The 26,507-nt window shown below is 42.6% G+C and overlaps 1 protein-coding gene across 11 annotated transcripts in view; it reads right to left on the bottom strand.

Moving 5' to 3' along the window:
* Positions 1-26,507, bottom strand: part of ELMO1 (engulfment and cell motility 1) — a 520,745-nt gene that overhangs the window by 379,295 nt on the left and 114,943 nt on the right. For all 11 annotated transcript variants that reach the window (XM_004741958.3, XM_004741959.3, XM_045089495.1 and 8 more), the window contains 2 exons: positions 19,902-19,942; positions 18,632-18,704 (listed from right to left, as the gene is read on the bottom strand). In XM_004741958.3, coding sequence (XP_004742015.1) covers positions 18,632-18,704; positions 19,902-19,942 — 114 coding nt within the window. The remainder of the gene's footprint in view (positions 1-18,631; positions 18,705-19,901; positions 19,943-26,507) is intronic.

The following is a 26,507-nucleotide window of genomic DNA, read 5'->3' on the forward strand; positions in this document are numbered from 1 at the left end:
ACCTTTATAAGAGGTGTAAATATATGCACAGGGATGGAGGAAAGTAGATGCTTCCTACTGAGGTCTGTTGAAAGTCAACTCAACCTGGCACCCTAAGTTAATAGTGATTAAGCTATTATTACAGTTTATGTTGATTCTTTCACTCATGCTTAAAGAGCTCAAAACAATATTTTAAAAGGCTGTATCAACCAAATACATCTGCAAGTCCTGAACCACCTCTGAAAACCCCCGAAATGGAACTTTCTTCATGATAATATAGGAGATCTTGGTTTCAGTTCCAAACTGATACTCAGAAGCTGAGTAACCTGAAGCCCCAACACCCCCAAACACCTCTGTGAGCCCTGAGTATGTCAGTGAAATCACCCATTACAGTGGCTGGCACCTGGAGGGTCCTTAACAAATGACCAGCATAAGCAGGATGACCCAATGTCTTTGACTGATCATTAAACTTTTATTTTGTATGGAAACAGTGAAATAATTATAAGACTCAGTTTGAAGAATGGAAACCTGGGCATTGTTTTAAAAAATAAAAAGGAAGGGAAAGAAAGAGAGAAAAAGGCAAATAAAAAGCCCAAATAGAAAGAACGGATTTTAAAATAGAGTTGAGTACTTTCAGCCATGAAGGAAGTTTGACAAATAAATAGGAAATATGACTCACTGAGGGATGACCATGGGCTAGGCGCCTTGCACACTGTCTTGCCGGCCTGAAGCATTTTCACTGTCATTACAGAATGAAAAGGACAGAGCAGATTCACTGACAACATGTTAAGATGTCCACTATGTATTATGTTCAAATGCAAGTTATAAGAGAATATGTAAGTGATGATCTCACTTAATAAACACCCAAACTCAAATTTTGTTGTATGTATACTAAAATGTCAGTTTGCACTGTGTAACAGGATTATGATCATTTAAACAATTTTTACTCTTCTTGTTTTCTTCTACTATGTCTCAAAAGTGCTTACTCCATGTAAATTTTTTAAATGAACTCTGATACTTCATATCAGTTTGCTGAGAGGCAGCAAATAATGGAACATAGATTATTTATAAATGTCGTATTAAATTAGTAAAGTGGCACCTTGCTATTTTTTAATATCTAAAAATCTAAACCTAACTACAGGGCATGTGAATCTGAAGCTGCAAGAGAGAGGGCAACTGAACACAGAAGAAGAGAAAGAAAAGTAGATCAACAGAGACCAGGAAGAGACTTTTTTTTTTTTTTTTAAGATGGCTAATAGGGGCACCTTGGTGGCTTAGTCAGTTAAGCGTTTGCCTTCAGCTCAGGTCATGACCCTGGGGTCCTGGGACTGAGTCTGGCGTCGGGGCTCTCTGCTCATCTGAGAGTCTGCTTCTCCTTTTCCCTCTGCCCCTCCCCCAACCACGTGCTCTTTCTCTTTCACTAGCTTTCTCTCAACTAAATAAACAAAATCTTAAAAAAAATAAAATAAAATAAGGGGCACCTGGGTGGCTCAGTGGCTCAGAAGCCTCTGCCTTCCACTCAGGTCATGATCCAGGGGTCCTGGGATCGAGCCCTGCATCAGGCTCTCTGCTCAGCAGGGAGCCTGCTTCCCCCTCTCTCTCTGCCTGCCTCCTTGCCTACTTGTGATCTCTATCAAATAAATAAATAAAATCTTTTAAAAAATAAAATAAAATAAAAGATGGCTAATAACCTAAAGATATCACTATGGATATTACTATGGAAAGACGGAACAAAGTCACAGACAGACAAAGGGGAAAAAATCAGCAGGAAGATATGTGTCACAGGAGAAAAAAACTCAACATTAGGGAGCAGAGAAAGAATGGCGAAAGAGAAGAAATGAATTTTAAACAGTCATAACGCAAGAGGAAGCTCTCCCTTCCTATTCATCTCTTAACAAAATGGGAAATTTAAATAAGATCACAAAATGAATCATTTTTAAAGTTATTTTTGTGCTTGATAGCCAAAGTTATCTTGACCTACACCAGTCTGAGAGACCTGATAGGGCTGCAACAGTCTAACCAGATCTCTTTCAGATCTCTCTTTAGTTACAGCACCAAGTTCCAGACTGTCTTTGAAAGATGAAGAGTAGTTACTCACCAATTTACAAGTGTAGCTGATACAACAAAGCACTCTCTTTCATTTTTTAATTTGAAAGTACACATAGAGTAAAGGAAGTGAACCAATATCCCCCAAAATGGTACTCAAAAAAAGAACATGTAAATATCAAAGTGCCTAATGGATTCCCTCTAAATTCCTGTGAAAACTTCCTCTATTTACACAATCACTGCCCCCTCCACCAGCAAGAAAGAAAAGCAATAGATCGTTCCTCCGCCTGTATCCTTTATCAATGTGGAAAATAATCTCATTGCTGCTCTCTGTTTTACTAATGTAGAATTTCTTCTACTTATCTTACTTTATATTTTCTTCTTCCTCTTCGCTTAAGGAGTTGAAATCTAGCAAAAGTGAAAAGGCAGAGTTTGATCTTTGAGTAAGTTCTGGAAAGTAGTAAACCCATCTGACGGCTCCTGAAAGAGCAAGGTAAAAAGATGTTGCATGCGGTGGCTTAATTAAAAAGCCCCAAAGTTCTTTGCCACTCCTTCCACAGAGAGGAAGTTCCCCTACCGTCTCCTATTGAATCTGGGCAGGCCATATGACAGTTTCAATCATCTGAGTATAACAGAAGATTCCAGAGAACTTCTAAGCCTTGATCACAAAGAGCCATGCAGCTTCTGCTCGGCTCTCTTAAAACACTGGCTCTTAGAAAGTGCCCTCTTGGGGAGCTTCCCAGAACCCTGTCACATACTCTAAGGAAGCCCAACCCACAAGCAAAGGCCACATGTAGGTACTCCCGTTTACAGTCCCAGCTGAGCTGAGCCTTTGAGTCATCCCAGTCCAGCAGTCAGACATGCCAGTGATGACGCTTCCAAATGATTCCATCCCCCAGATATGTGTGTCTTTCCAAACGAGACTTCAGACATCAAGCAATGACAAGGCATCATCCTTGCTCTGCCGCGTCCAAATCCATGACCCAGAGCATCAGTGAGTATAACTAATCCTTTCCACTGAGAATGGGTTTTTATTTTAGGTTTCTAGGTTTGGGGTGCTTGGGGATTCAACAACAGATAACTGGAGCAATGGAGATTAAAAAGAAATGACCATGCAATGATTAGTACCATAAATTAGCTGAGATCACAGTGGAAAGAGTGGGCAACCTAGAACCCCATGTCATACACTGTCACAGCCTGAAAACAATTCAAGCAGGTGGAGGTTAAGATCTCTTTCCTCTGCTCTCTCTCTCTGGTCTGTCTACTTGACTTTCTTTCTTTTTTTATTTCTCTTTTTTCTTCGGATCTTTGCTCATACCTATCCCTTAAGTCTGCCCTTGGGTCACTGATTTACTGTTGGAGGGTTATTCATTTTTCATGAAACAAATATTTATGGAGCATTGTTCTAGACATTAGGATAACAAAAGTGAGAAAATCTAACTTTGCCCTTGACCTTGTAATAGAATGTTTTTCAAACTATGGTTCACAATGATTAATAATTACAAAACCATCCTGATGGGTCCTAGCAAACATTTTAAAAATAAAAATAATGCAGAAAATAACACACTAAAACTAACAACAAAAAAAGGATTTCTAAGTAGTATAACGAGTATTGTTTCATGAATCCTTTATCCTTGGACACAAGCACACGATGTCTACATTGTGTTTCCATCCTAAAACTTTGACAAACATAGTCTAAGAGCTAGACAAAAATAAACCTCATTTCTGATGTATAAAAAACATGAATGAGATTGTGTTTAGGAAATTTGCAATTAAGTTGCTGGCTCTGGAACACATTGTAACAATCAGAGTCATTCTCCTCTATAGATAACCGGTTTTGGGGTTTTTTTGTTTGTTTGTTTGTTTGTTTGTTTGTTTTAACTGTTGTTAGCTTTGTTTAGAAGGAGTGTTCTAGTGTTTCTAGGGCCATTTTTGGTAAACAAGTGCCTGTCTTCAGCATGTATCACTCATTGTGTATCTGAGCATTACACAGTTAAATGTTTGAGTACTTGAGTCAATCTATTCATTGGTTTAATAGCTGAACTAGAGAACATGGAATTATCATGACCTCTGGCATTTATCTTTGCCTGCAATTCTAGAAGCAGTCATATCTTACCAAACCCAAGCTAGGGAGCCTAAGGGGGGAAAAAAAATTAGCTGCCTGTGTAATCAGCATGATAGCCTCCATTCACAGTCAGTGGTAAACATTAAATAACATGTCATAAAACCACTGACATCTGAGAAATACTGATGGCAGTCAGTACCTCCTCTCTCCTGCACCCTCTCATTTATGTGACTCAACTCAGACGGGCTTTTTTCCCCCCTTCATCCTGAAATAAGTATATATTCTTCCAAGTCTTCCCTAGAGGAAAAGCAGCAAATGATTTAAAATGATAGCTCTCATCCAATTCCTGAACTCTAATTAGGAAATTCTAAAACCACCCCAAAAAATGTTTTTACAGAAAACTTCAGAAAGTCTACTGCCAATTTAGCTTGAGTCACTGAGAGCAAAACAGCGGGACAGAGGTGAGATGACATTCCCAGAGAAGGCAATGGCTGGTGGAAGCCCAGTGCCCGGGCCAGAGAGCTTGTGAGCAAAAAGTACGATCTGAGGCACGTACGCACGTGTGTGTGAGGGGGTGTGTTTCAATTTTCACAGGTTATGCTTAAGGGACTGAGAAAAGGCTGAGGGAAGCAAAAGCCGTACATACCTCTCCTTCCTATCCCAAGCATCACCACAGCAATCAAATACCCAAGTGTGCCATACGGCCATCATAGCTCAACGCCAGCCTTTTGTCTTCATTTACTTAACTGGGAAAAATCTAATAGATCTAATAAAAACTAAATTGTTAATAATATTAGTAATCTTTTGGTTCCTGACTTGAAGAAACTCAAAATGAAAGGTCTGGGGATGAATATAAACCACTCTTGGTGCACACATGGCCAGATGTTACAGACTGAACGTTTGTATCTCCCCAAAATTTGTTTGTTAAATCCTAATGCCCAGGATGATGGTTCTAGAAAGTGGCGCCTTTTTGGGAAGGTGGGCCTTTACCTTTATGAATGGGATTAATGTCCTTATAAAAGAACCCTAGGGAGCTTTCTCTCTCCTGCCACGTGAGGGCACAATAACAAGATGGCGGTCTCTGAACCAAGAAGCGAGGCCCTCACTAGACATCAAATCTGCCGAGACAAAGGTGCTTCCAGAACTGTGAGAAATAAAATGTGGTTATTTATAAGCCAGTCTATGGTATTTTATTATAGCAGCCTGAAAGGACTAAGACACAAGCAAATAAAGGATGACCTATTTCAAAGCATTCTTTGTGTTGGTCAAAATTCTGGCTCCAACCTTTACTCTTGGTGACTTGTTTCCACCATATGGACATGTGTACTGCCAACTGCAAACAGTTGCATTCAGTGGTTTACTGGTTATTGGAAAATGGGTCACCACAGTGGAGTGTGACTGTCACAAGCTTCTCCTTCATTTAATGAAAAAGACTGTGGGGGGTAGAGAATGCCAACAAGGTTCCTAAGTTATGGGCCATATTTTCCTTCACAGAAACGCTTAAGTATTTATTTACGCCTAGCATTCTCTCTGCTCTCCTGTGACCACTGCTTCCTCAGAGCCAATTGCCTGACATAAAGAACTTGAGATGGGTGAGCCACATGAATATTAATGGTTCCCCACGGTGAGATAAAGTAAAACGCACTTTCTCAGAATTGAACTATCACATAAATAAGGGTAAATTATCATTCACAACTACAGTTTGATTCTCAGCTTTTGTTATTTGCTACAATAAAAATAAGAATGATAATACTGACTTGGAAAGTGGATTACTGGCTGATTATCTGCACAATAAAGACCTATTTGTATAATATAAGGTACAGTGGGGGGGCACTCTTATTTCTCCCTCCCCACAGCTATTGCTGTGAACTGGAGATACATTCCCAAAGTCAACCCCTTTTTCTCTTTGGCTCATGTATTCCAAACAGAGAGTAGTACTTTAATCCATGCAACTGGTTTAATTATTATTCTATGAAACTTCATGAATCTTCCAAAAATTTTAATTGATATCCAACTAAGTATAGATGGTGGGGTGGGGGGAGGTAGAGAGAGAGAGAGAAAGAGAGAATGTTTATACTGTACTTTTTTGGGAAAAGATAATTAATAAGCTGTGGGGGACCAAAAGCCAACCAAAACTTTTAACACTGATTCAAGACTCTAAGAGAAGCATTAAGATTCATTTACTCACCCTACAATTCCTCCACCGTGAATAATCTGAAAGTGTATCGCATATTCTGGTAATTGAATTAACCAACGTCATACATAATTTATTAAGAGACTAATTGTACTTTCTATCTTGCAAAGAAAACTGCATCATATTAAATCAACAAACAGTCCTCAAACACCTACTTATTTTGTTCAAGGAATCAGGTGAGACACTGTGACGGGGATCTAGGGGTGGATTTTGGATTGCAAGGCATTTCTAAGCCCAGGGAAAAGAAAATACAAATTAGCACACACATTGTTAAACATCAGTCCAAGGCAACAGCAAAGAGATGCAGGTTCTGATTAGCTAACAAATGAACTTAAGAGATAGTAACCTAAAGCAGCAATGATTCTGGATAGCAGTAGAGAAGAAGGGAACACATTTACGAAAACTTCCAAAATTGGGGTTAAGATGATCTCAGGCAAGCGGTACCTGAATGGCTCAGCCAGTTTGGGCTCAGGTCATAAGGTCCTGGGATCAAGTCCCCCTGCAGGCTCCCTGCTCAGCAGGGAGTCTGCTTCTCCCTGGGCCCCTCCCCACTGCTTGTGCGCTACCCTTTCTTCCAGCTCAAAGAATTTAGGGTTGGTAAGGAGAGGTCAGCTGGCCTGTGGTGGTGGTGATTTTAATAACACTGTTTCCAGTATGTGTTTGTTGCTGAGAGTCACCTCCCCAGAAGCAAGGAGTATGTCCTTTCCCGTCTTTATCCCCAGCACCTCTCCTGTACCTGAAGCACAATGAGAGCGAGGGGCGGGAGAGGGAGTAGGATTAAATTTCCAAGTTTTATTTGGAGAACACTGGGGCAGTTTGTCTAACGCGGGGGGAACAAGAGAAAGACAGCAACATTGAGCATGTTGCCTGGCGTTAGACTGTGATGCACACTGATGGCCAAGGGAAAGAAGGAAGGAAGTCAGACCTTCTCAGCAACAGTGGAAACCAACCAGAATGAGGCCCCCAATTCAGGGAGCATCCAGGCCTATTAGCCAATTCAAATTCATAATACGGGTTTTCATCATCGACAGGAATCAGGGGAAAGATTCAGAGGCTGCTCCCACTTCACGTGGTAGCATTCCAGTATGGCACCGGGACCACCCAGACTTGTTAAAAATGCTCAAACCCCAGTCTTGATCTACTGAATCCAAATCTCTAGATTTGACATGTGATCTACATTTAAGTATGAGAGTTGCTGTTCTGGAAAATGAACATATCCTGGCCGGGGTGGGGGTGGGGGGGTGGAGGGGTGGGAGAGAGGAACAGGACACAGATTTACTATCTAGAGAGTAAAGCACTACATATTATACCGTAAATACACTAAAACCATTGCAATGTATACATTATCGGGCAGATTATATGGTGTATGAGTCAGATGTTTAAAAAATAAAGCAGAAGAGTTCAGATCCTACTTAAAAGATTTTTTTTTAATGTGTACTGAATCCAAAAATGCAGGGCCGAGGTGATGACTCATCAAATATGATTCAAAAATCAAATTCTCAATAATCTATCCAAACTTGACCCCCACAGTGATCCACTGGTGTCATTCTAGTCTACACCAGACTGAAAAGTCTATGAAATCAGGCACTTCATTATCTTTCTCACCTCAAGATATTTAACTGTCAAATCTGAGCAAATAAATTTCTCCCTCTTGTACTCTTATTTACTACCGGTTTTTTTTTCTACTTATTTTTTTTCTTATTTACTACCGATTTTTTTTTCTACTTATTTTCCAATGAATATCAGTTAGAAAATTTTTACATTCTAAATTAGGAGTACCCAAAAGGGAAGTTAAATTGGATATGTTAGTTGGGTAACTGTAAGTTAACGTTTTATCTGGCTGGGCAGATCAACAAATTCATCAAGAAGTTATCACTGAGAAAATAAATAAAAAGAGCAATTTTATTTAACAGCAATGTGTTATTATTAACCTTAGCCAGGATATCAAGGAGATTAATAGATAGCAAGCATTTCAAGAAGATTCTTATCTGGTCTCATTTTCTCCTTGGAATCAAAAGTGCCACCTGGTATTTGATGTCAGTCTGTAGATATATTTCAGAATACCCTTGCATTTCTTTCTTCTCCATAGTAACAGGTTTTCTGACCATTCCTAACATAGGCTGACCACTCTTCCCATACGGTGCATTCAGACTACTCACTGGGGAGTCTATAATCCAATCATTTATAATTTAGCTTAAGACCCTCTGAAGGCTCCCCAGTGCTCTCAGAATACAGTTTAAAATCCCAGGGGCACCTGGTGGCTCAGCTGGTTAAGCATCCAACTCTTGATCTCTGCTCAGGTCTTGGTCTCAAGGTTGTGAGTTCAAGCCCCATGTTGAGCTCCATGCTGAATGTGAAGCCTACTTTTTAAAAAGTTTAAAATCTTTATTATGGCCTGATAAGGTCTTGAGAATTGAGGCTTATGCAAAAACTCCCTAGATATGACTTGTGCATTTTAAAGGCCTCCCCTGTCATTTGTCTTAGATCTCTGCTTAAATGTCCCCTGCTCCAGGCTAAATTAGGTCTGGATGCTTTCATCTGTCCTTGTGACACTTACAATTATAACTGGTTAATTTGGGGTAAATACTTATTTGTCTGTCTTCCCTTCCGGATTTTGAGAATCATGAAAGTTGGAACTATCTTGAGCTCAGCGCAGTGCCTGGCACAAAGGTCAACACAAGTTCTTTTTAATCGAATATATGCATACATGGTTGTTGTTGTTTTTCCTCTCCGCATGGCTGTTTCTGTTTGACAGACGTGGATTATGAGCGGGCAGATCCAGTACAAGTGGCCTGTCTAGTAGAGTCCACTGCTTTCCAAAAGCTAGTGACAGGCGTGCCAGCAGCCATTAGGGCAAGGAGCATCCGTAACAGAAGTCAGGTTCAATCACTAGTCACAAAAGAAAGAACTCAGCAGCGAGGCACATGTGAACGTGGAGTCTTTAACAAGTCCACAGCAGGCAGCAGGTTGTGAGAGAAGACAAGGGAGAGAGCAAAGGGGCAGCACGAGAGAAATGCTTGGAGTCAGGAGCCCCAGGAGAGCTGGAGGCACAGGGCAAGGTGAAAAGCAGGACCATTTTTCTTTGCGTTCCTGCCTGCTGAGAGCCAGGCCCAGGGCATTGGCCCAGGCCTGCAGGTGGTGGCCTGTGCTGGTCACAGCTGGCTGAGGGGTAGGCTTGCAAAGGCAGCAACAGTGGCTTCCGATGAACAAATCCAGAATCTTATACCACAGGCAGCAAAAAGGCAATGTAATGTGGTTGGGTCAGGAAATTTACAACATTCCTGGGCTCTGGTTTGCTCAAATTAGGATGCCAATCCCAGTGAAAGTTCTTTGATCAGTTTAAGTAAAGGGGCAGGACTGAAAAGCGCCAGAGGGTCCTCTCACAGGGGTGCAAAGACAGGACACAGAGAGCAGAGAGGGAATTCAGGATGGGGAGCTTCTCCCTCTCCACCTCCTCTGACTCCCTCAGGGCCCTTCATCTCCACATAACCTCAATCCTTCCTGCAGGACGGTTTTACTCTGTGCCCTTATGGTTCAGTCCACCAAGCCCCGTATTTATAGCTTGCAGGAAGATGCGTCTTCCATCGAACGTGATTCCACAGGACTTTCCTGTTCCAGCGAATGCCATCACCCAACTCACCTCACAATTTCAGATTCTCAGAAGAGAATGCAAGGGGGCCCAGCTAGGGTACGGTGTCAGATCCTGGTGCCATTAGCTGAGGGGCAATAGGAAAAGGACACGTGGCACCAGGTCTCAGAGCTGCTCCTCCCAGAAACCAGGAGCAGGACAGCTCCCCAGGAAAAGACGTGCCTCAGTCCGCTCTGTATTCTGTTTGCTGGTGGTGCTGGTGGTGTTGGTCTGTGTATGTGTGTTACTTTTTTCAAGGAAGAGCACATTCCAAACACGAGGCTTCCTTAAACTATTACACTTAAATACAGCCCTTGTATTTATTCTCCCTGGTTAACCCTCCCTTGTAATGATTTTTCAGTGACTTTCAAATATTTTTGACCCCCACCCAAGGGAAAAACTAAGACTATCCACATATTATCTGTGAATGTATGAGAAGCAAATATTTCACAAAACGACACATATAACAGACTGTTACTTTTGTACTCTCTTATATGCCATTCTTTTTCTTTTTTTAAGATTTTATTTATTTATTTGACAAAGATCACAAGTAGGCAGAGAGGGAGACACAGAGAGAGAAAGGAGGAAGCAGGCTCCCCACTGAGCAGAGAGCTGAACGTGGGGCTCGATCCCAGGACCCTGGGATCATGACCCGAGCCAAAGGCAGAGGCTTTAACCCACTGAGCCACCCAGGCACCCCTTATATGCCATTCTTAAAGCTCTTGTGACTGACTAAAATGATTTCATTCCCACTAATGAGTAATGATCTACAGTTTGGAAAATGCTACTATTAATTCTATTGTTCTGTAATTTTATTATTGAAAAAGTTTTACACTTTCATATTATACTTAAAATAGAAAAAAGTTCCCCTATCTTTTCTCAGAAATACCTCCAATCCCACAAAATTTTAGCCACTTTTAAAAGATGAACCAAATTGGCGTGAGATGTCTAGTGCTTAAGGACACCAACACGAAACAAGAAGATGAGGTTAACACGAACATCCTTACTCTCTCCTTTTATTAGATAGCCTGAGTCCATCACAAAAAAGGGGCATGTTTGAAATACAAACTCCCCAAGGCATATGTCCAAATTTGAATTGTTTTCATCATGGCATTCTTGAGCGAGGCACGCGACAGCCATGTTCTGTTCTGTGTAGCAACCCATAGAGACATGTGCCCCTGTGTTAGCTGAGCCCGTTCAGACGTGCCATCCACCACCTCTGTAGAAAGCTGACTCTCCCACACAGAGATGGAACCTTACTAGCCTTACTAGCCTTGTCCCAATGGAAAAGAAGCTCTACTGGTGAGGAATTTCTCAGGCAAATACTTGGTTGAGCAATGCCAATCAAACTGGGTTACTGGGTCGAAGGTGTATGTAAATTCAAAGGCTTTCTGGAGGACCAAGAGCAAAGAATGAGGACGTTCAGCAGAGGAAACCGGGGAGGTAAAAGAAGAGGATGGAAAAATCTGCTTTCATCTCCGGCACCCAGACCTGACGTGCCTCCCATTCGTGGTTGGGCATGACGAGAACTGCCGAAATGCCTGCCTGGGTCACAGAAGAGTCTAAGAGTGTGGGACGCTGACTCTGGAATTGGTCTTTCTGGGTTCAGTCCCAGTTCACTTACTTACACGGCTGAGCCTCAGTTGTTCCCTCTGTAAAAAGGAATGTGTAACAGTTAAACTTGGTTCACAGGCTTCTTCTGAAGATTCAGTAAGACGAGCCGTCCACGTGAGGCTCTTGGCAGAGACAGTTTGCCACACAGTAAGCATCTGACAAATGCTCATGGCAGTTGCTCCCTCCAGCCAAATAAGTCCTCAACTGGCTTACCAGGGTGCTAAGACTCACAAAGAGAGTTCGGTCTTTGAAGGAATATATTTCCCAAATTCAGGTCAGATGTAGTTATCCTGCTCTAGGATCCTTTTTGTTCCGTCTTTCCTTCTATAATTACTTGGTTCTCTCATTCCCTTCCTCAAAATTGCCCATTTTGAGACTCTCTCCTCTACTTGACCTTGAGATCAAGAGAATGGAACATATTCTTCTCACTAAGGTCTTTGTAGAGGCCAGGTCTCGTGTGTGATAACTGAAATGAACTCCACAGCATAATTAAGTGTCTCCTGACTGGGCAGGACATACAAATCCCAGGGACACACACTCCCTATCTGCCAGCTTCTGGGAGGCTCCAGACCTCTGAGAACTGAGAGCACCTAGGAAGTTAAGAATGACATAAAAATGACCTCATTTCCTTCCCAAAGGTTGCTGATGTCAGCTTTGCCCAGAGAGCCCGAATGAGGCATGTTAATCTCTCTTACTACACAGTAAGAATTCATCTAAACAAGATACTGCTAAGGTATATTATGATACTTTATATATTCGGCAACAGGCGGTTAATGGTAGAGTATATAGTCTACTAATGGTGGCCTTCACCATGCCCCATACTCTCTGCATGCTTAAGGGTAAGGATGATCTGGCAGCTTTCCTAAGAAGAGTGGCATTAGTACAATTATACTACCTTAGACAATCATACAATCCATACCGAAGGCAAATGAAAATGTACTATTGACCAGTGATAGCACAAGACTCAGGAACCCCAATGCCCAACTCAATCAAAAATCCACATATAATTTTTAACTCCTTCAAAACTGAGCTACTAATATCCTGCTGTTCACTGGAAGCATTGCCAGTAACATAAGGAGCCAATAAACACATATTTTGTATGTTATATGTATTATATACTGTGTTCTTACAATAAAGTTTGAGAAAAGAAAATGTTATTAAGAAAATGATAAGAGATAATACATTTACAGTAACTGTACTGTATTTACATTTAAAAAAATCTATGTATAAGAGGACCCATGTAGGTCAAACCCATGTTGTTCAAAGGTCAACTGTATTTGTTAATCCCTTGTGAGTGGAAGTCTACCTATTACAACTTTCTCCAAGTTATCCTCTTAGGGAATAAAGAAGCCACAGACTGAAGCTATGATCACAGGCTGTAGCCTCCTGTATTTACTTTCTTGAGCTGGTTACCATCAGGATCACTGGCCTGGAGTCCATACAGAAAAGGCATCATGAACAAACTGGGCCCAGGCAACGGGGATTGAGGGTTTCCAGGAGGTGACCTAGAAAGTTTTGCAGAAAGACCCACCTGGGGCCTCAGCCTGACCACTGCCCAAGTGCGTGACCTCAACAACCTGTTGCTTGACCTCTTTCACTGTAAAATGGACACAATAACACATGCATCACAAGACCAAAAGGAGATAATGAGCTGAAATGTTTAGCACTTGCTCTATATAAAACTCTCTTGGGGAAGACAAGTTCCACTGGAATACTTAAAGTAAACATACACTTCACAAAAATAAACAAGTGGGATATGTCAAACTGAAGAGCCTACTTCATAGTAAAGGAAACCATCAACAAAATGAAAAGGCAACTCATGGAATGCGAGAAAACAACTACAAATCATATATCTGATAAGAGGTTAATATGCAAAATATACAAAGAACTCATACAACTCAATGGCCAGTAACCGAAACAATCCTCTTAAAAAATGGGCAGAGAAACTGAATAGACGTTTTCCCAAAGCCATACAGATGGCCAAAAAATACATGAAAGGTGCTCAACCTCACTCATTTTCAGGGAACTGCAAATCCAAACTACAATGAGGTATCACCTCACACCTGTGAGAATGGCCATCATCAAAAGCATACATAAGTGTTGGCCAGGATGTGGAGAAAAGGGAACCTTCAGACACCACTGGTGGGAATGTAAACTGGTGCAGCCAAGAGAGAAAATAATACGGAGGTTCCTCAAAATTTCAAAAATGAAACTATCATATGAACCAGCAGCCCCACTTTTGAATATTTATCCAAGGAAATGAAAAGAGGCTAGCTATTGAAGAGACACGTGCACTCCCACGCTCATTGCAGCATTACTCATGACAGCCACGACACCCTTAGTGTCTGTCAACACATGCATAAAAAACAGGAGGTGCATGTATGTGAGGAATATTACTCAACCATGAGAAAGAAGGAAAGCTTGCCACTGGCAACAACATGGATGGACCTTGAAGGCATTACGCTAAGCAAGGTAAGTGGGACAGAGAAAGACAAATACTACATGGTATCCCTTAAGTCAAACTCACGGAAACCAGGAGTAGAAGAGTAGTTGGGGTGCTTGGGTGACTTGGCCGGTGGAGTGTCTGACTCTGGGTTCCGGCTTGGGTCATGATCTCATGGGTCATGATGTGGGGCCCTTGTCAGGTTCTGTGATCAGTAGGGGAGTCTACTAGAAGATTTCTCTCCCTCTGCCCCTCCCCCCACTCACGCTCACGTGTGCGCGCACTCTCTCTCTCTCTCTCTTTCTCTAACTCAATAAATAAATCTTGAAAAAAAGAAAAGTGGTTGCCAGGAGCTGGAGTGGAGGGGGCATGGATAGGGAGACCCTGGTAAAAGAACAGAAACTTTCAGCTACAAGACGAACAAGGTCTGACTCTAAGGTAAACTATGATGACTACAGTTGATAATGCTATATTATGTAACCGAAATTTGCTGAGAGAGTAGAACTTAAATGACTCCACCAAAATAAATAAATAGGTGAGGTGATAGATGTGTTAATTATATGGGGGGGAACCCTTTCACAGTGTATACATATCATCAAATCCCCATGAGGGGGGGCGTCTGGGTGGCTCAGTGGGTTGGGCCTCTGCCTTTGGCTCGGGTCATGGTCCCAGGGTGCTGGGATCGAGCCCCACATCGGGTTCTCTGCTCAGCAGGGAGCCTGCTTCCTCCTCTCTCTCTGCCTGCCTCTCTGCCTACTTGTGATCTCTCTGTCCAATAAATAAACAAAATCTTTAAAAAAAAAAAAAAAGATCTCAGCTCAAATGCCACTCCTTAAGGAAGACTTTGATGACCCTCCCCAGTCCAAGATAGGTCACTAAAAAAAAAAAAAAAAAACCCCATGAAGTACACTTAAATACCTTAGAATCTTATTTGTCAATTATACTTCCATAAAGCTGAAGATAGACATAAAGATAGACAATTCATTTTTTATTTATTTTTTATTCCCACCTCCCCCTCAGGGACATCACCCTGAAATATAAAAGTTTTGGGGGCAGAATCTGAATTTGTGAGTAGCTTACTCATAACATTCTATAAGGCATTTGCATGCAATGCTATTACTGAGCCCTGCCCAACAACATGACAATCTCTCCCACTGCACTGAAAAACCAAAGTTAATGACCCAATAAGCAAATGAAGACTATTTTGGAAAATATGCTTGGATAACATGAGAGACGTAGGGGAGGTGCCTCCCTGGGGCTCTTAGAATGAGAGTCCCAAGCACCCATCTATCAGTCACAAAATGTGTTAGCTTGTCGAGCCTGGAGAATTCTTCTTTTTTAAAATTACAGGTGATATTTTATCTCTGGCAGAGGGAGGAAGACCACCTCACAGGCAAGAGAAAATCAGTAACTAAGAAGAACATGCATAAGTTTCAAAAATTAGTCACTGGTTACCATGGTGATGCAAATATTACCTAACAACTCACTGGGCTATAAGTAACCAAGATGATACTAAATACATTACTTCAAGATGGAAAATGGGCTCTATTTATAGGAGCACTTGCAAGGAACTAGACGGACCTAACACAGACTAGAGGCAGCCCTGGTTTGCCCCTGTGTCCCAGGATCCGAGGTCCCTCTCCTGCCCTAGGCATGTCAAGTCGAGCTCTGTGTCACATGCACACACAGCTGTGCCCAGGAACAGCTGCAGGAGGAAGAGTGATGACATTTTATTTACAAACAAAGGGCAATGAGTGGGAGGATGAGTCTTCTCACTCCCTAAATGCTTCATAGAAGAAGAATCTCTGCTAGCGCCCACTGAAGATGACCAGACTGGGTGACAGACTTAGGTGGCTGTCCCTTTCAAACTCAACATTAACAGTTTCCTCAGGCAATGCAACATTTTCTAAAAAAGAAATGACTGGGGGGTGCCTGGGTGGCTCAGTGGGGTAAAGCCTCTTCCTTTAGCTCAGGTCATGATCCTGGGGTCCTAGGATCGAGTCCCGCATTGGGCTCTCTGCTCAGCGCAGAGCCTGCTTCCTCCTCTCTCTGCCTGCTTCTCTGCCTACTTGTGATCTCTGTCTGTCAAATAAATAAATAAAATCTTAAGGAAAAAAAAAAAAAAAGAAATGACTGGGATGCCTAATAAAATAACAATTTTCCCACAGTTCTAAGGAATTCTAATTTTCTGAGTATACATTAATTTTAATTAGAACAGAAGCATAAATATTATTTGACTTTTTATGTTATTCTAAGAATTCGCTGCACACAAACACACTCCTAAGTCAAACTTAGTACATAACTTGTGTTGACAATGCCCTCTGTCTGGTACACAGGGTACTGGTACCGAAAAGCAGCCTGAAATCTGTATTCCTCCCAGTGGCCCCGGGGTTTCCACATTAGAATTCCAGGGAGGCTCTAAAAAATGCAAAATCCTGGGCCATATTCAAGGTTGATTCAGTCTGAGTCTCTGGGGGTGGGGATCTGAAAACGTACATTTCTGACAGGTTCTCCCTTCAAGCTGATCAATCTCCAGTAAATTAAGGTCTCCTGACAATGAGGACAGAAGATAGGACAAGCCCAGGGGACACAGCCAATGCAGATGAATCAAAGGCAGGGGTATTTGTGATGCCATGACTTTGGGTTGTGGCTGGACCACAACCCGGGGGGATAACCCCAGCACAACATACATGTATTGTGTGTGTGTATACAACACAAGGATTTGCAAACAACACAGATGTTGTGGTGTGATCTATCCTATTAAATATATTCTCATTTTTAATGCAATTACAGCCAACAAAATTGATATCACCACCCACTAATTAGTGATATTTGAAAAACCTTATTCTAACTTCTATTGCCCTATACCTGCATCTCTTAATAATTTTTACACTTTCTCATATTATGCTCCAAATAGCAGAAATCCATCCAAGCTTTCCCAGTAATACCGCCAAAAAGTTGCAATATTCAAATTATCTCTAAAAGTCGAACCAAGTTGAAATGAGGTAGAATTCTGCTTAAAGATAGCCACAGCAATACATTCAGCAGCAAACGCTTAACTTATTTATTTATATCCTCTTTATGTCACAGAGCATAGCGCACAGAGCACATAAATGCAGGATAGAATAAATGGAAAACATTGAGAAAATGAAGCTGAGGGAATATAAAGACAGGAAACTAACTGTTTGTAGAATGAATCAAAGGAACAAGCAAAATTAAACATAACACAGGCTGGGAAATCTAGTCTACTTGTTTACTCTGAGCTTTCTGTCAATTAGTATGAAGAGGAAAACCTGATCAGTTATGAAAATTCCGGGATCCATCTGGGAAGAACAAAGCAATTTCTAAGAAGGATTTCCAGGTCTCTGGCTATACTCCATCTGGGCTGGACTGAAGGTCACCCCTCAGACCCTCACCCACACACACACACACACACACACACACACACACACACACACACGCCATGACTCCTCTGGGGAGAGCAAGTCCTATTCCAGAGGAATAGGAACCTTGCCATTGCCTCCTCCTTGCACCACCACTTATTTCACAGATAAATTCACAGTCACTCTAGGGACTGCTCATGGGGAGGAACAAAGCCTGGGGCCCGAGGTTACCCAATGCCCCCTCCTCCAGGAACACTTTGTGCTTACTTCTGTCCCAGCACTGGCCACCTTGTTGTAAAGAAAACTGTTCACAGGGTTGACCCTTCCCTCCCCACCACACCCCACAAGGCTATAAAGTTCCATGAGGACAGGACGGGCTCTGTGTATTTCGGTGAATTCTCCATAACAATGAGCTAAATGCTAAGCTCTTCTAGAAATTCCCAAAAGGCAAAGTGACAGAAGCACCAAGTCTGGACTTCCTTTTTGATTCTATCATTTACTACCCCTGGGATATTGGCCAAGCCATCAGACCTCTATGATTCAGCTTCTAATCTATTAACAAAAGCCAGTATTGTGTATAACACAGGTGAGTCTTGAGGAAGAAACCCACAAACAATGGGACTGGCCCAATTCCTGGCACACAATAGGTGCTGAATAAATACTAGCTTTCTCTTCTCCTGTCGAGGATCTCCCTAAGACCTAGTTTTTATTGCTGCCGGAACCACTGTAGTCTTCACCCACTCCCTCCCTCTCCTCCAAGCTTCTTAAAGAATAAAGAAAAAAAAAATCACCCAAGAAGAAACCAAGTTCCCAGGAGCCATAGAATACTCCATCCATGTCTACACAACACCACCTTTGAAATGGTTTCTTGTCACTGTTTCAACTACTTTAAATAGGACTTAGAGACCGTTCTTCAGGAAGAAGAAAAAAAAAAAAAGAGTCCGAGAAAGGAGTCATTATACCATCAAATAAATGATCTCTCCAGGCAGTAAGAAAGAAAATTTTTTAAAAAATAATAATTTTTAAAAAAAAGAAAAGAGAAATAATTAGTGAATTCACTGTCCGATGGCAAGGGCAGTGGCTAATGGAACGTTGCCTTATTGATACTAAAGCAGCATTGTTTGCTCTGTACACTCTATTTTCATGGACCGTAGAGATTTAAAATTTAGAGCACGATGTCTCATCTAGTCCTGAACAGAGGAAATATCAGTCATGCTTTCATTTTTTTATTTCATTTTTTCATTTTTTTGTCCCCGATCAAACAATGTGGTTGACCTACCTTTTCAGTGATGTAGAAGTTTGAACTATCGGCATGCTGCAGTGCAAAGTACTCATGGTTGGCAAGGGACCACCTTAAAAACAGAAGCACAAACTGATGAGAAAAACAAATGATGGTCATTTTCATTTCTATAGCATGACACGGTTAGAAGAATGAAGCATCCTGCACTTGAAATTGGCCCACACCCAACACACCCCACAATGCGAGCCTAAAACACGAGGACACCAGCCTGACCAACCATTTCCTGTGTGTATGATCTTGGTCTTCTTGGTCGTGTTCCCTGCCTAGTGTCTGGAATATTTCATCTTTAGGGCTTTGAGCAGGGGCATTTAAACACAAAGTTACATTCCTCTCCATTTTGGAGGGGTGGAGCAGAAAGAGGGAAAACAACAGAAATGAATACCATTAAATTTTTGGTAACTGTTTCATTCCCACTGCCTCTGTGTTCCACAATTCCCCAGTCAGTATGCTTGCTGCAGATGGAAACATTCCGATTAAGTACCCTGGGGTCTTAAATAAACTCCCAAGTAAGACTCGCTTGGTAATTCTGCTCTGAAAGCAGAAAAACCTCATGAAATGTCCCTACATGCTTTTCCTTTGGACTGGTAGAGCAGCCAAAGACAAGGAGGAAAGCCCTAACACTGGGAAGTTCCTGCGGCTGCCAAACCACACACAAGCTTGTCTTTTAAAATTCTTTTATCTTCTATGGGAACCTAAATGGTCCTCTCGATTTCTATCAGATGAGGTGTGTATTTAACCTCAGGAACTTCAGACTGCTCCCTGCTGGGTAGGATGAATGAACCACAACTTTTCAAAATAAATAAAAGAGATCCCAGTGTGCATACCCCAACCATTTCACACTTTCTGCTCTTTGAGGAACAGAAGTAATTTTTTGGTAAAAGAGGGCATATAGGGGCATCTGGGTGGCTCAGTGGGTTAAGCCTCTGCCTTAGGCTCAGGTCATGATCTCAGGGTCCTGGGATCGAGCCCCGCATTGGGCTCTCTGCTCAGCAGGGAGCCTGCTTCCTCCTCTCTCTCTCTACTGCCTCTGCCTACTTGTGATCTCTCTCTCTGTCAAATAAATAAATAAAATCTTAAAAAAAAAAAAAAAAAAAAAGAGGACATGTATATCTTACATAGCAATCCGTAATGTCTTTGGGCAGGTCAGGGAGTGGCTTAGGAATAATATTTTATAATAGTTTGGGAATCTTTTATTAGCTTCTCAATTTGTGGACTGAAGCAACTCCGATGAATCCTAAGTCATACTTACCCATCACAGACTTCCTTTATTATTGCAGACAGCGGTTTTTTCTGCAAAATAGCAAAAAAGGGAAATGCTGTTAGTTTCATTTCACCATTTTAAATAAAAAGAAGAAGAAAAAGAAGCCTAATAAAAAGATATCTAAGTAAGGAGAATTTACATTTGCTATTCTTGGCTGTTGTCAATAAGTCAGTTATTTTTCTCAAAGTATAACCTACTGCCATCACCACCAAATATATTACTGATTTACTGCCCTCGTGGTCCTCTTTTCGATTCTTAAGTAATTAGTTGAACAAAGTATGCATCATATTCAACTTAGCTGCTTTAAAATCAAGATGAAAACACAGGAGCCAGGGAAGCCCCAAGGTCAAATGATAATGGCAATTTCTTGGGATTAGTACATGAAGCTGGCAACAAGCAGTTCGGCTTTATGCAAACGTGCTCCGATTCATGGCAGTTTTACGAGAACATGTGGCAAATGGAATATGAGGCATTGTGAAACTGTTCCTGTAAAGTGCACAGAATTCTTCTCCTAACCATGGCCCGGACCAACGCCAAACCGTGCAGCAGCTTGAGCTGGACACACTTGAGTAATGAGATGGTGACACCATGTGCTGCGTATCAACTGGCCGGCTGACCACAGCTGTGCTCTAGGCCCGAGAGCCACAGCTGTGCTCCGCCTGCCTCCGGAGGGAAGGAATGCGGCAGACACACACACACACACACACACACACAGCTCACCCAGGGAATGTTGAAACTTCTCTACTTTGGATGCAAACAGACCCAGTCTGTCCCCTGGGGTGGGTGGCAGTGTGTCAACCGAAAGAACAAATCACAGACCAGAAACAAAGGGGTTAGAAAAATCAAAGAAATACAACACATGGTCTTGGATTTTCCGATACAAACATACAAAAAGCTGTCTACATATAAACATGTTCTGCTTCTGTCCCTCTTGAAGGGCAATGTGCTATGGGAAAAGGAATTCTCAATCAAGCAGAAGGGCTTCAAATCCTAGCCCTGTTCAATTGTCTGCCATGTAACCTACAATTTCCATAATTTGCTGAACCTCAACCAATTTATCTGTAAAATGGGCATAGGGCCTATTCACTACTCTGGGCTGCTGTAAGAATTAAATTACATGGGAATTAATACAAAGAGCAAAAAATTCAAAAAAAAAAAAAAAAAGACAGGTTCTGGCTTCTTACCCCCTCATATCACAGGATAAGTTCCATCTTCTCCTTACATCCTTGCCCTTGGACACAATGCTACTCTATCTGTCCTGTTGGTGAATTATGAACACTATTCACTGAGTCCACCCTCATGGGATGAAAAGAATGTTTGACTAAACTAAAAACCCGGTGGGGAGAAGGGGCACCTAGAATCACTGAGGGGGAAAGGTGCTGGGGGATCCTGAGATCCTGAGCTGGTCTCCTTTAAAATAAGATGAGAAACAGATTGGGGTCTACAAATGAACTTACACGTTGTATAAGCCAAGGGCTTCTTGAGAACTTGTCCACTGTTGATGGCTTTAGCAGTGCGCTGAGGGGCAAGTTCTCACAACCAAATGACAGAGAAAATTTAGGAACAAAATTCTGTCCAGAAGACTAGGACTTAGTGCCTCCAACTGCCAGAGCCTTCTCCAGGCTAATTGTGTTTCGCGATGACCGGCCAGTCCCAGCCCACTCCTCTTACTTTTTGCCTCACAACTGAAATCTCGTATCACAGGGCGGGATGTCAGCCTTAAGTTACATTGAGGTAACAGATCAGACCAAGAGAGCGCTGTTGCTGAAGCAGGAGAAGGCGCCTAAACAACAGCTCCCAGAATTAGGCTTCCCGGCTCAGGTGTCAAGAGAGGAATTTCTTAGATTTTTCGTTCAGGTCTGATTCACATATTTGGAACCAAATCTGAGAAGACAGCAGTCTACGGGCTACTATTATATTTAGAATAGTCTTCACTTGGCTGTATGAAAAGAGTACAGACCACAGGGCATCTCAGAGATTTAACAAAGATTCCAGAAAAGCTCTAAACCACCAATGAAAGAAGGAATCACAGTTAATTGAACATAACGTACCCATCACGCACGTTCACCACTTAAAATGCACGTTATGTGAGGGTGGGGGCAGTCTGCACGCCCCACTTCCCATACCCGCCTCCTCCATTTTTCTCGCGGTTCCAAGGAAGCCTGAGTCCTCACCACCCAAAGCTAGTTCCCAAGGGCCTTTCAGTCCTCAGCTCCCTCAGTGCGGCCACCTTACCGCACACTATGACTATTACCTTCTTTTAAAACCTTCTTTCCAGGGTGCCTATGGGATCTTCTTTAGTTTTGTATGGTTTTAACCAGTAAAACTTCAATAAAATCCAAGAGAGCCTTCATTGTTTCTCTTTTGCCTCTGGGTAACTCCAGATTTCTGGGTTTGTCTCTTCCGCTTTTACCTATTCAGTCAGTTCCTCATTCACTTCAAGGCCGGAGCGTATGTATAGTTCTGGCCCCAAACACTCTCTGGCAGATTTCCGCCGGCTTGCTGGATAAAGCACTGAGCTCTCCTGCAGCCATCTTACTGCTCACAAACAAAAACCATCGCTCTCACCTGTCAGTCTGCCCCAACACCAGCCTGGCCTCAAAGGTCCCCCACCCCCACTGACGTCTTGCCCTCAGGGCAGCACCCCTGCTCACGAGCAGAGAGCCTCCTTACAACCCCCATTCCTTCACTGGACAGGAGGGCCTGGTTCCAAGGCTTTGTAGCATTTTCACATCATGACTTCTCACCTCCTAACTACTCTTCTAAAACACCCACACTCCTCATCCCAGCTCCTGCTATCAGACCAACCTTCCCCCAGTCCCATCAGCTCCAGCTCTGCCTCCCAAGGCCCAGCGCCATTCTGGAGTACCAGCCCTTCTTTACTAACCACTCACCACAGATTTTGAGTCCAATGTTTCGCCAGTGCACCAAGCTCATTCCCATCTTTCATGACTTCCGACACTTGACTTGCCTGCTTTGGGCAGTTTTTTCACTTACGTGTCTAGAGAATTCATCTTTGCCTGCCCCTTTTCTTTACCCTGTTTTGTGACACACACCTTTACACTGAGTCTCATCATTAATTCTTCCACAACTTCTCTCCCCTTTATTCTTTCCAGACCTTACTCCCACCTTTGTTAAGACTTCTCTGGACGCTATCACCAGAGCCTTGCAAATAAGTCTCTAAATCCCCAGTTTTTTTGTTGTTTGTTTCTTGTTTTTTGTTTTTCTCTCCAACCCCTACAAGGACCATCATCAGACAAAATTGGACTTTTCCTACAAACTTTGCTCAGGTCACTCTTCTTGGTCCAATTTCCTCTACAGATCCCCAGTGACCATCACCTATATGGTATAAATCCCTTAATTAACTTGTCATCTGAGGCCTCCCACGATCTGGGCTCAAGAAGTCAAACTTTCTACCAATGTTGTCCATGTTGCCCATGCTTCCAGATTCAGATTCACCAAAATTATCCCACTTCCATACTTTCTTTCACCTTACCCCATTTGTTGAAATGCTCCTCTTTCTGTTTCAGCTCTAACAGTGAACAGTGAATCCTTAGGATCATTTATCTCCATGTCAAAGCCACCTCCTCCAAGCAGACATCCCAACCCCACAGAGATCACTCCCTCTATGTACTTAGCACATTAAATCACTCCTAAAAACTTTATATCTGTCTTATCTTCTTGTCCCTTGAGAACAAGACATCTTAATTCATCTATGTTAATCTCCAGCCTTCAGTACTAGTTACCACGTATACAGGCACTAAGAGAATCTAAAAGGAGACTCAGTATATTTCTAGTCAATGGAAAATCTACAGATACCCTTTTTGTTAAAACAAAAACCACAACAACCAAAAAAAGTGTTGCTTATAAAGCAAATTATTCTAAAGAATAGCCTGGATTAACTAGCACACAGCCCCCTTTCTACCGTGTAAACTACCCTGGGTGGCTCTAAGCAGCTGTGAGCTGTAAGTGCTTGACACGGGAAGGCTGTCACTACTCCCCGAACAGATAACTCTAGAAGGAGTTACGTGATTCGTGGCTGGAAAGAGCACTGAGCAAGCTGGCTGATGACGAGTGAAACTCAACAGGTGATAAAACAGATACCAAATGACTGTCACCATCCCTTTAGCAAAGTCACGAAGGTGAGCAGCACGACCATAAACAGGACTTAACGAGACACCCCGATACATGCTAGCCTGGTGTCACAGCTTTTCTCACTTCCTGTATACAGCCTTCAGTCTGACACGAGCTCTTTGCCTGACTTAAACTCCAGGCCAAACACTGGCTCTGTCCATGTTTTAGTTAACGTCTGCTCAGGCGACAAAAGAGGCTTCTGCCTATATGCCCAGATGCCTAAGACTAGAGAGTAGGGTGACATCTTGATAGCTTTCAGTAGACCCGAGAAACAATTTGTCTTTCACCTCATGGAGAGAAAAGGCTCCGGAGAAAAGAAAATGTGATCTAAAAGGCTGAAAATTGGTTCTTTTCTCTGTGATTTCAAAGAGCCTAAAGGAACTAGAAATCACATTCTACACTCTGGATATGCCTGGATTTAGAATACTGAGACAAAATTATTTTAACTACCTGAGGACGTTTTCATAACTTAGGAAAATCAAAACTGGGGCACCTGGCTGGATCCATCGGTAAAACCAGGGTCTGAGGGTCTTAAGGTCGTGAGTTTGAATCCCATGTTAGGTATGGAGCCCACTTAACTTAAAAAAAAAAAAAAAAAGGAACTAAATGTATTAAGCTTTTGTTTTGAAGGTCAAAACTATCTTCTTGGACTCAGCAGTGAGCTGAGATGGGAAGGGCAGGAATGTATTTAAAGATAACCTGGAGGTTCAGACAATTATCAGAATTCAGCATGGCCGGGATCACCGAAGGCCTCAGACCACCACTCTCTTTTCCTCCTTCCCCTAAGCAATGGTGAGGTCATCTTGCAGCCAACAAAAGTAATCTCTCCACTTTGTATTATTCTGGGAAAATCTTAATGTTGGCAGAAACATTTTTATTTGTCAAAGTATGCATTTCCATATGAATCTGATTGGCAAAGTACAATGTGCCAACAGTTATAGTCAAGGGGTAGCTTTTTTTGTTTCTTAGGATTTATTCCTCCTGGGGCGCCTGGGTGGCTCAGTGGGTTAAAGCCTCTGCCTTCAGCTCAGGTCATGGTCCCAAGGTCCTGGGATCGAGACCCACATCAGGTTCTCTACTCCACGGGGAGCCTGCTTCCTCCTCTCTCTCTGCCTGCCTCTCTGCCTACTTGTGATCTCTCTCTCTCTCTCTCTAAAAAAAGAAAAAGAAAAGATTTATTCCTCCGTTTTAATTTTAACTCTTATTTTCCAAAAGAATTCCTTTATTGAACGTCATTTGCCCAAAACTGTAAGTCCAGAAAGCAAATTTCCTATACAAAAAGATTTTTTTAATCTACTTTTCATAAAATCAGCTAGGTTTTTGAGGATAGCCAAATTCCCTAGCAATTCATTTTTAATCTTCGTCTCTGGCAACACTCTCTTTTCTCTGGTCCTTAAAGTGGGTGTTGGTCTTTTGCGTTCCTTTTTATTATCTCTCCCTTGCCTTTAATGAAATGCCAGTAAATAAATTCCTGAATCCATGCCTCTCACTCTGACCCCGCTTCTAAGGTCTGGTGCAGCATTTCCGACAACCCCGCGGATGGATCCACGTGGATCCCGTCATCCCTTCAGGCTTAACACTTCATCTTCTTCCTTCCTAAACCAGATCCTCCTCTTGGCTCCCTTTTATCTCAAAAAAAAAAAAAAAAAAAGATTCTCCCACCCAAGCCACATGGCTCCTCGATGGCTCATTAAGGAATCCCTGCTTGTTTATTTCGGAGGGGGCAGAGTCCAGCCTGCCTCGAATCTCATTCCCTGGAGACCCTGTGGCTCTGCCATTTCCATGTCCCCTGACGGGGACAGCTCCTATTTACCACCTGTCGCTGTCCTTTGGCCAAGGCCCCTGGCCTGGAGGCTTACATGGCCCCAGTGCTCCCTTCGGGGCTCTCAATCCATGGTGCCCACGCTGCTGCCTTGATGGTGGCCCGGGGAGGCTGGCCGCACCCAGCCCACGTGACCCCATGCCTATGAGCACCTCTAGACTGCGGGCCGCGGCTCTCGCCTCTGACATTTGCTTCTCAGGAACACCTTGTCCTAAAATGGACAACCCTGCAAACAAAGCCTGGCTTCACTGAAGCCGCACGCATTTCACATGTTTTTGATGACCCAAGGTCGGGATGGGGGGGGGGGCGGGAATCCTTCTGGGATGACATTAAGTTAACAGACCCCAGAAAAGCATTTAGAATGCTGAATTTTTATCCTTTCCCTGCTTTCGGAGATCTTGCCTCAACTCGGGTGTTCTCAAATAACTTTAGAAAGTGCCTTCCTGGGCTTGAGCCCCCCGACTTCTGCAGCTCCGGGTTTTGTAACCTGAGGCTTATGACTTCCCTCTGTGTTTCCGTCTTCTTTCCTCAAAATAAAAACTGTCCCTCGCACCCTGCGGTGCCGTGAGCCTGACTTGAGACAGCCCCGGTGGAAGCTCCATGACAGCACCCGGGACAGAGGACAGCTCTGCACGGTG

This window comes from Mustela putorius, unplaced genomic scaffold (assembly GCF_011764305.1).
Source record: "Mustela putorius furo isolate JIRA1106 unplaced genomic scaffold, ASM1176430v1.1 tig00003845_pilon_pilon_pilon, whole genome shotgun sequence".
NCBI lineage: Eukaryota > Metazoa > Chordata > Mammalia > Carnivora > Mustelidae > Mustela > Mustela putorius.